The 10545-nt window shown below is 51.0% G+C and overlaps 1 protein-coding gene across 1 annotated transcript; it reads right to left on the minus strand.

Annotated features, from left to right (window-relative positions):
- Positions 1-3831: 3831 nt before the first annotated feature.
- On the minus strand, positions 3832-9237 carry DUOXA1 (dual oxidase maturation factor 1). The gene is made up of 6 exons (XM_010013375.1): positions 9091-9237; positions 8155-8212; positions 7439-7573; positions 7074-7287; positions 5580-5794; positions 3832-4046 (listed from the first exon to the last, which is right to left on the minus strand). Exons 1-6 carry the CDS (start codon positions 9235-9237, stop codon positions 3832-3834), a joined length of 984 nt encoding a protein of 327 aa, XP_010011677.1.
- Positions 9238-10545: the final 1308 nt, after the last annotated feature.

Raw genomic sequence — 10545 nt, forward strand, 5'->3', positions numbered from 1 at the left:
AATACCACTCCAGAAGTAAAGACTGAGCTAATATGCCATGGAGTTTGCCAGTGGGGAATGTGGTGATGAGATTATTTTCACTTCTAAATTGGGTTTTGTTACGTAGCACTTGTAGCCTAGTGTGGGCCAAAAAGATGCCACAGGAAAGGAAGGAGAGGGAAGAATGACATTACCCCTATCCAACCGGAGCACACTTGGGCTAGCTGGGCTTACCACAAAACGTAAGACAAGGCCAGGAGTCAGAGTCAGGATGTGCATCAAGTTGCTTTATTACAAACAGAAGATGGGGTCCAAACCCACCAGCCTGAGAAGTCTCCATGGCTGGCACAAGAAGATCTTCATATCTGAATGCTGGGGACCTGGGCCACTCCAGTCCAATTAATTGTAAAGGACATAATTGCAGTATTTTGGCTCTTTTCTTTCTGAGAAATAAAGAAATGAAGTTACTTATTTCTTTCATGTGCCATTTGTGTTGTACTAATGTGATTTCTTACGGGCATGAGTTATTATTTTCAATAAAACTTCATTAAAAACCCACTCCTTTGAAACACTTCAGGCATTCTGGGGGGCTGATTTCTCAAGTGGGGTTGTGAGGCTTGGCTCATCGCAAGCCTTCTGCAGACACATCCTTCCCATGGGGGAAACTGCCCTGGCAAGAGGTATCCCCAAGGAAGGATGAGGCTCGTTGGCATCTGTTAAGGTGAAACCCTTGTTTTGGGGAGCAGTGCACTGTAGGATGTAGGAGAGTTTCAAAAGGACTTTAACCAGCTGAGTGGCAGGACAGAAGCCATAAGATTAAATCCACAAAACACCCTCAGGAAAAGGAGGATCCTTTCTCGAGTCTTTCTTGCATGCAAATGCAAGCCATGTCCAAAGGCATCGTGGGAAGATGCTACAACCAACCACAAGTTATGGGGGCTGGTGTGGGACAGATCCTCTCCCCTGAGAGCACAGGATGCTGGGCGGGGGAGTGTTCCCATCCTTTCTGCCACCGCATCTGGAACTCTCTAACCTCACCTCCTGCTTTTAGGCATGATTCCCCTCAATAGCATCCTCACCAGAAGAAAAGCTTTGTCTTGTTGCATCAGACATACAGGGCTCTGAACCCAAATCACAGAACAAACAAAATCCAATCTGTTTGAAGCACAGAGACACCAGATTTCTGTGTGTCTTTTAGCCACTTCCTAGCAAACACAGGATGGCTGGGATTTCTGCAGCAGGGCTTGCATGGGGACAGTTGAGCAGAGACAATGACATGGAGGGGGCGTGCAATGACCCCTTCACACACTGTGTTTTGGGTAGAGCAGGGAGCCACAGAATCCCAGACTGGTTTGGGCTGAAGGGACCTTAAAGCTCATCCAGTTCCCGCATCCAGTTCCAATCCCCTGCCACAGGTAAGGACCCCTTCCACTAGAAAAGGTTGCTCCAAGCCCTGTCCACCCTAGCCTTGAACACTGCCAGGACAATGGGGGCTGTCTGTGTCATGGGGCTGGCAACCTGCAAGTTGAAGACTTCTTTCCTTGACACCACAGGAAGAAGCACACACTAGGGCCATTGCTCAGGGATGATTATGTTCCTCACTACATGTTGTCATCGTAGCTTCTTCACATGCACCATAAGAGCTGTGGCTGCAAGGCCCCTGAGTTGTGCTGCTGCAGGTCCTACCTCCTCCATCCACCTCAGCTCCAGGCTTAGTTTTCTTGCTGGACTGAGCTTTTCTTGGACAACAAGATGTAAAATAATTGCCATTAAATCCTTGGCTCTTGGCCCAGGCTGCTTCTGGCCTCACAGTGTCCAGGGAATCTGGCGTCCAACCAGAGAGTCAGTGCCAGCAGTGGAGCAAATTCGGACAGCATAGCCTGGGGCTCTGCAAGGATGGTGGTCCCTGTTCCTGGGGGCACTCATTGCACCAGGGCATGCAGAGCTGCCAACTCCCCTGCCCCAGGCTTGGATGCCAGGGGAATATGGTAGGGGAAGGGAGAAGTTTATGAGGGGTGAATTTCAGTTCAATAAAGTGTTCAAGGCAATTCAGGCAGTGTTTAAAGCCAGGTTGGACAGAGCCTTGGGTGACATGGTCTAGTGTGAGGTGTCCCTGCCCATGGCAGGGGTTTGGAACTAAGTGATCTTAAGGTCCTTTCCAACCCAAACCATTCTATGTTTCTGTGAAATTTTGGTTTTGTTGCACCTTGATCTAGTCCATCTGTAGCCTGAAGCATCACCTCATAGATGCCACTGGGAACATCCAAGTTGTTCAGTTCCAACCTATTCTTAAATGCCTGCTGGGTCCTCTAGGTCCTCATTGAAGGCTCTTCCATTCAGAGTGGGATGGGGCAGGATGCCATATCTGAGCACGACCTGCCCCATCATGGTCCCTCTGCAAACCTCTCTGCTTAGCTGGGGATTGCTCCCATCAAACTTTCCACATGCCCTGGGTCACTCCAGGAGATAAAGCCCACCCATATACCTCCTGCTTGTTTTCCTGGGGATGCTCTGTTACCCTATTTACTGTGTGTTGACTTGCCCGTATTCTCCTATGCCTACTAGCCATGGTCAGATGCCCCATATGGGACCACAACTGGGCTCTGCCTTTGCCTTGGCTTCTTCCCTTCCCTATGGCTGGCATGTTACAGCAACAGAGCATACCCAGCCAGTCACCCCTCAGAGGGACACCTCTATCAACAGAAAAGAGAAAGACCAGGTTCAACTTATTTTATTGAGACAGAGGGGAAAATAAGCGAGCAAAATACAACCAAACAAAAATGTTGGAAAACCTGCACAGAGTTAAAGGAGTGCAAACCTGAAACATGCTTCCTTCCCTCCCTCCCAGGCTGGGTGTGATGCTCACCTCTTCTTAACTGATTACAGACACTCTTGGGGCACTGCAATACCTCTATTCCCATATTTGCCTCTCCTTCCCTTCCACCAAAACGCATTTTCCTCTGTTCAGAGGGTTACGAGAGCACCAGCAACTCACAGGCTGCTCACAGGCTGGTGGCTGTGGTTTGGGGTGTTTATAAGCACTGTTAGAATCAGGAGCCAACCAACCAACTCCCTGACTATGCCATTTCCAGCCCAGTGTACAGCCCAGCACATCTAGGACTTGCATCGAACTTGAGCTATGGGGCATCAGGATGGGTCTGAAATCCAGGAGTCCTCCAAGGTCTGGTACCTCCAGTATCCTACTAAATCATGAGCCTCCTTGCCAAACTGGTCTCCAACTAAGACCAGGTACAGCATTTCCTGGTGAGCACAGCTCCCCTCACTCTTCCTGGCCACTGCTGGAAAGACCATCCCTGAGCAGAGGGGACTTCTCGGGGACCTTCAGGGTAGGGATGTTGTTGCAGGGGCTCTACTCCTTTCATTCATATCTATGTATATGCAGCTGTCTGGTTTCTCCCCAGTTTGCTCTGGTTTAGTGTCTGCTTTAGGACTCTCAAGGTTTGTTGGGGATGGACTAAGGGGAAAGGCAGTTACAGTGCCTGTAACTGGACAATCAGGGCTGGGGGTTGGCTTGTCTCTGCCCCAAAGAGGTCTCTACCTTTCCCAGCAAAACAACAGAAAATAAAACCAAAAAACAAACAAAACCCAACCAACAAACCAACCAACAAAAAAAAAAAAAAAAAACCAAACAAAAAACCAAACCAAACCAAACAAAACCAAAACCAAAACAAAACCCAAAAAAAAAAGAAAAGAGGGCAAGTTGTCATATTTGAGACACTGTTCCAGGCTTGGATGTTCTTGTCACCTGGCTCTTACGTGTATTCCCACCCATGCTCCTGGTGCAGTTGGACAGGAGCATGGATTCAGAAGGGGTGTCCTCAGTCTTTGCCCTTACTGGTGGGTAGCTGTCACCTCGCAAAGCTCACCCAGGGGTACCATCAGCATGTCCTGTGCAGAGGAGCTGGGCTCAGCAGGCAGGTAGGGCTTGTCCCACCCTTCCTCTTCTTCTCCCTTTCCCTCGTCCAGGTTAAAGACAAGCTTCAGCTTCTCTGGCTGCACAGAGTTGAAGACGATGACACCCAGCCCCAGCAGCAGGCACAGTAGCCCTGAAATGCACAGCATGGAGAGACACGTTAGCACTTCTTCCCTGCTGTGTCCCAGCCCCATCCAGACCCAGATCTGGGGTTGGAGGCCAACAGCACATGGCATCACCCAGGAGGTCAAGGGAAGGTGTTAATTCTGTCTCCACTCTGCCATCAGTTTGGGCTCCCCAGTACAAAAGAGAATCATAGAATAGAACAATAGAATCAACTAGGTTGGAAAAGACCTCTGAGATTTTCAAGCCCAACCATTACCTCAGCACTGCCAAGACCACCACTAACCCATGTCTCTGAGGAAATTATCCCCACTAACAGGTGGAGAAACTAAAGGCAAAGACGATTACCAAACACGATTCCTCCACAAAAGGACCTCAGAATGGTCTGGCCCTACTTAAGTACTAATCAATGCATAGATCTGATTCTCATGTGTCCTAGTGATTGGTTTTACACAACTACCAGATAACTTGCAAGTTACTTTCATAAAGTTCCTTCTTTATCTGAAAGGGCTGAGATTATAACAGACATTTCAGTGTCTGTCAGACTGTACTGCTCTGCTCCTTCTGGCATTTCCATGTTTTTTATGGTTTTATATATGGCACTAGACAATGTAATTTTTTTCTTTACAATTCCTTGAAAAGAAGAGTTATTTCTTTATCTATCATCTCTGTTATTTCTCCATCATTTATTCTTTGGATGTAGCCTATCGGGCTTCTAAACTTCACAAACTTTATCAATTTCTATTTCAGTATTTCTAGCAGAAGACTCAGTAAGAAGTTGATGATAATGGTCTGATATAAAGTGTTAAGTGCCTCTGATGGGATCTAAACAATATGCCTTCATGACAGATACCAAAGAAGTCAATGAACTGGGGCAAATGGCCAAGAGAGTTGAGGTTGGAGCCCACTAGGTATGGGGAAAGGCTGGAGGAGCTGGGTTTGTTTAGACTGAAAAAGAGGAGCCTTCAGGGGGACTTAATCGCCACCTTCTGCTACTGACGAAGAGTCACTCTCCTCCTCAGGGGTGCACAGTCATAACATGGGAAATTCCACTTTAGGAAAAGACAATAATTGCTGTCCATGAGTGGGACCATGTGGGGCAGGTCCTGAGAGGTAGAGGGGGTCTCTAGCCATGTGCACAAACACCATGAGACTGAACAAGGCTGATACGGCTTTATGGCTAACCCTGCTCTGGGCAAGGGCTGGGAAAGAGACCCTCGAGGGTCCTTCCAGGCCAGGTCTTTCCCTGACTCTGAGTTCTGACTTCCACAGCACTCCTCTGGGCACACCTCCATGCAGATAACTTTGGCCATTAGGATCTCCTGGCTGCTCATCCTTTTTTCTCCCAGTCTTGACAATGTTATTCTAAATTCCTGTATTCTTGTATTCCATTGGAAAACAAAATCTAAATCAAAACAAAATCAAACATAATTTTCTGCAACCAGCCATGAAGACAGAAGGGATAAGGTGCTGCTGGGACATCACTGAGCATCATTGCTGCAGGGATGGAGAACAAAAGCCCAGGAACAAACTGAGCACTCACCTGTCACTAATGTCAGCCAAAAGGATCCTCCATAGTATGTTTTCAAGGAAGCTGTGCCAAACCAGATGGGGCACTTCGTGGTGCTCCTTGCAGTGAAGAAGAAGAGCAGTGAGAAGAGCATCAGCACAGCAGTGAGCAGAAGCATGTAGCCACCATAGAGCAGGATGGGCATGGAGAACAACAGGATGGAAACGAGCCATGTGCAAAAGGCCATCCTGCAAAAGGACCACAAAACCAAGCAGAAGGTGTCATGCTTGGAGCCTCTTCTCAGGGTCTCCTCTCTGCATCCCAATGGAAGGATACTGCCTTGGGAAACCTGCTCTAGCTGGTCCTGTTTGAGGAGGTAGGCTGAACAGACTGATCTAAGGAGGTCCCTTCCTTCCAACCCAAACAGTTCTGTAACTACATGAATGGTGGAGCTACAGGACAGGTCCCACAGTGCTGGAGAAGGGTCTCCATGCCTGAAGACATTCAGTATTGAAGTTCAGCAAGCCCTAAGCACCTTGATATGGCTTTGACATGAGCCCTGCTCTGGATAGGGGGCTGGAGTAGAAACCTCTGGAGTTCCCTCCTTCTCCTTCTCTGCCTCTTGTGGTCCTCCACAAGTGGCCACTCCCAGGCAGTTCTCACCTGTTCAAAGGGAGAACAGCAACAAGGGAGACCTTTGGAGAACCACACAAGGAGCCATGCCCGCATCTGATTCAGCACCTGGAGTGAGCCCAGTTGCCAGCCCTGCCCTGTACATGGGGTTTGGCTTTAGCTCACTGGGGAGGTGATCCTAACAAATTGTTCTGATTCCAAGGATAATAATGAAAAATAAGTTTACATCAACATCCTTGCCTTGAAATGCTCCTTCTCAGTGGCAGGAAGGTTTGCGCAGGGCTAGTTGTTTTTCTTGGAAATAAAAAGGAGATGTGGACAGGGTCCTCGAGCCTACGTCTATAGGGGAAATTGTAGGACACACTCTTCCCTGCAGTGCCTTTCCCATGACCTCTGAGACACATGAGACAACCTCTGAGACTCCGTGATGACAACACATACGAGAGCTCTCAGCTCAACACCACAAGACAGCCTCTGAGCACCCTTTTGACAGTCTCTCCTGCTCCCCACCAGCAGGTCTTATTCTCTCTTTGGCATGCAAGAGGAAACCCTCTCAACCCCAGCTCATCTTATTAGGGTTTTGCATCTTCCTTGGGAGAGGACTTTGCACCCTACACAATTACATCTGCTTTCCTTTAAATGAGGAATGATTTTTCTGCAACTGCAATTTTACACATCGGGGCAGAGGACACAGACAAGGACTCTGGGGAGATAGGCAGTCCAGGAAGCATGAGCATCCTCACCCAGAACAGTGGGTGCCAGAGACCAGTCAAGGCTTTGACATGGCCTTACAGGGAAGAGGGTGGCTCTATCAATCAAGCTCCCTGTGCTCTAAGTGGTTCTTGCCACCTCCCCAGTGAGCAGAGATAGGGCTGACCGCTTGCTCTGAATTACCACAGTGTGAGAGACGCGTAGTGGCTGGAGATGCGGTACTGCCTGTGCATGCCGCAGGGGCTCTGTGAGGTGAACTTCTCTGCCACGTAGAGGATGGGACTGGGGAGCCCCTTTTCCAGGCCTTCATCATAGCTCTGATCGTAGTCTGCATCAAAACTCCACGCAAACTGCTCGTTGTAGTTGATGGTCTCATTGAGCTGATGCACTGGGTTTCCTGCCGATGATGAAGACTAAGGACCTTTCTCAGCCTTGGAGGCAGCTCCAAGACTTCCTGGTGTGGGAGCTTAAGGGCCCACAGCCCCATTATCCAGGTGCATGGCTGCTAGACTTGCACCCAATACTCTCCTGGTGTGATATACACTCACCCACCAGTGTGACATTCACCCCCGCCAGGCCAATGTGCAGCCCAATGTCCACATTCACCAGGGCACAGCTGAAAGACTTGTAGGAGGTGTTTGCTGTCACCCAGCCGGTCTCCCAGTCCCTGGTGAACTGTGTGGCTGTGAAGACTTCAAAAGTTAGTTATGGTCTGATGGTGAGACACCTAGTGCTGGAAGCACCTGCCATGATGGTCACCATAGCCTAAGCATCGTCTACCCCATTCCAAGGGCCAGGCCTAGGTTATAAGCCCCAGGCTGCCTTGTATGTCCTTCCCCAATATCAACCCAGACCCGTGACCCTGATATTCCTAGTTGGGCTGGTTTCTTCCCAGACCCAATGCAGTCCACAGCCCTATAGGCAATAGGGCTGATGTGTGGGCACTGTCTAGGAACTGGTTCTTATCTAAGCATGTCCCGATTTGTCTGTGGCCCTTGGAAGTTGGTGGGTGGCTTCCAGTGACTGCTCTGGAGGTGGTCTGTGCATACTGCAAGCCTTCAGAGATGAGACAGATGGGTATTTGCAGCAGCCACAACTTGCTGGAGCCAGGTCCCAGACACATACGGGCATCGATCTTCCCCACAAACTCATCCTGTGGGCTGGACTTGGTGCTTGGCTGCTCTGTTCACCCCCCCTTGCTTTGCTTCTCATCCCATGTCTCAGACTTCCTTGAGCTTCCCCTCCCCAGGACTCTGGTACTCACTGAGGACCACCGCTCCCACGAAGAGACCCATCACCACCCGCAGGAACCAGAAGAGTCGCTGCAAGGGGTGAACAGGGAGGGAGACATGTCTCGGTCAGATTGTGCCATGGGGACCTGGGCACCAAGCGTGTCATTTAGAAGTGCCAGACAGTGAGAAAGAGGCTTGTGCCTCCCTGTGGAGTCACCCCACAGGCTCTGAAAGCGGGTGGCGTCAGGGACACATGCGGTTGGGGGATCCCTGCCTTTGGGTATGGGAGGCAGCAGGGAGATCCAGGCAGAGCAAAACCAGCCCATTTGAGAAAGTCATGCTGTCCCCTTTCTGGGAAGGAGGATGGAGACACCCCGTTTAATAGGCCTGAGCTGGGATTTCCATATTTCCCCAAACCTCATGTGTTTGGATGTGCTGGCAGCTGGCCACAGCTGGAGACAAAAGCAGTTGCTGTGGGTTCACAGTGTGTTCCATGGGGGGAAGCCGCCTCTCGGCCAGCCCCGCTGCAGGGCCAAGCATGCAAGTGTAGCATGCAAGGGTCTGTTGGCCACACAGAGCACCATGAGCAGTGCTGGGACACTCACAGTGAGTATCTCCTTCTTTCACCCAGGCTTTGGGAAAAGCGGAGCAAGGTCTTCAAGCCTTACCCTATTTTTCCACTCCTGTGAAGTCACTCAGGCTTGCTCACAGCGAAATCCAGCCAAGCACAGATCTGGGTGCCTTGCAAATTTTGTGTGGATTTTAGGGGCTCTAGCATGGGGGGTACATGCTGAGTTGGGGTGGGCTGGAGCTCACCCCCATGGCTTGCTAGAGATCCCAGAGGCCTGGCCATGAACCTGTGAGCATGTTTGCTCCCCAAGTCTGTTTTAGAGTCTGGGAAGAAGGAAGCATGTGGGATGCAAAGGGCAGGGACCACAGGGCTGAGCTCCCCCTGCCCTTCCACTTACCCCCCTGCCCCGGATCCCTGGCAGGATGATGATGAAAGTGGCCAACATGGAGAGGAAGATGGAAACAATGACAGCCCAGGTGGTGTCAAAGGGGAAGCATGCATTGGCACCAGGGTAGAAGGGGAAGGAGCCATTCCATAGCGTCATTCTGCTGCCTGGGTGGGCTGGAAACAGACATCCAGAGATACATTGGGGAGAAAATCACCTCCTCACTTCCACCCCACCCAGCTTTCTCCACAGACCCATCTGCTGCCCACTTGCCAGCATGTGCATCCCCAGTGCCTTGTGCACATTGCAGTACCACATCTGGGCTTACGCTCAGGCATCACCCACAGGAGCCCTCCATCTCCCTGGGGCTGTGATGGGGAGTACATCCCAGAGCAAAACAGGTTTGAAGTCACTGGGACATGCGTTACAATGCTCAGATTGTCCCCAAGATGGGACAGCAAGACATGCACACATTGCTGAGCCTCTCACTCCCCTCCTCTGCCTGTTCTCCACCCCAGCCTCTTGCCTGTGCCTCCACTCTCCCTGGTTCAGCTCTTTATCAAGCAGCCTGGCTTCCGCTTATGAGTGTTGTGCTCAGGGCGCTTGGTGAATCACCATGAAAACACAGGCAGTGCTCCATCAGCTGCTCTTCACTGAGCCCTGGCTGAAGGTAACTCCTCACCATCCAAAGGAACACGAATAACCCAGAGGAGACAGAGAAACTGCCTGTCCCTGGAATCAGGGTGCCAACCCTCTGTCCCAGGAGCTGGCTCGAGGCAGTGTTGTGCCATGGCGGGCAGAGGGATGCTGCTCAGGAATCCAGGCCTGGATTCTTGCCATGGCACTTGGCCAATGTTTCTTCCTTGTTCTTCTTCGCTTCCCTGCCAGGAAACGGCTGCTCACCAAACCCTGAGGAGTGGTGACCATCCAGCAGTAGCTTCAGAAACACCCGGTTCCTTCCCCGTGTTGATCCTACCTGTGCAGCACCGATTCTGAGGGCTGGCTGCTGTGGTGGCTGCTGTGTGGAGCCGCAGCGTGTTCCGGGATGCTGTCTGCCTGCTCACACTGCTCCCAGGGCTGAGGGCAAGAAGGCAGACCGGCGTGTCACAGCGGTGTTTCTCCCAGTGTTTTCACAGTGCCCGCCTCCAGAGGTGTCTGGATCCAGCTTTAGCCGCAGCTGAGAGGCCCCTGGTGCTGCCGGAGCTCCAGGGCAGGCAGGCAGCTGCGGGTGGCTCCACTCTGTGCAGCGTGGCTGAGGTGAGTGATCCCGGGCGGGGTTTGCCTTCTGGTTTTTTTGCGTGAGCAGCAGGTCATGGAGGTGATCCTGCCCCTCTGCTCTGCTCTCATGAGACCCCACTTGAAGCACTGTGTGCAATTCTGGTGTCCTCAACATAAGAAGGACATGGAGCTGTTGGAGCAAGTCCAGAGGAGGCCACGAGGATGATCAGGGGAATGGAACACCTCCCA

This window comes from Nestor notabilis, unplaced genomic scaffold (assembly GCF_000696875.1).
Source record: "Nestor notabilis isolate BGI_N333 unplaced genomic scaffold, ASM69687v1 scaffold9754, whole genome shotgun sequence".
NCBI classification, from domain to species: Eukaryota; Metazoa; Chordata; class Aves; order Psittaciformes; family Psittacidae; genus Nestor; species Nestor notabilis.

Coding starts and splice junctions, on each gene's coding strand:
- DUOXA1 (XM_010013375.1), bottom strand. CDS start 9,237: ATGACGCTATGGAATGGCTCCTTCCCCTTCTACCCTGGTGCCAATGCA. Junction 8,213..9,090: donor CAGGGATCCGGGGCAGGGGG/GTAAGTGGAAGG, acceptor CACCCCTTGCAG/CGACTCTTCTGGTTCCTGCG. Junction 7,574..8,154: donor CGTGGGAGCGGTGGTCCTCA/GTGAGTACCAGA, acceptor AAGTCTTCACAG/CCACACAGTTCACCAGGGAC.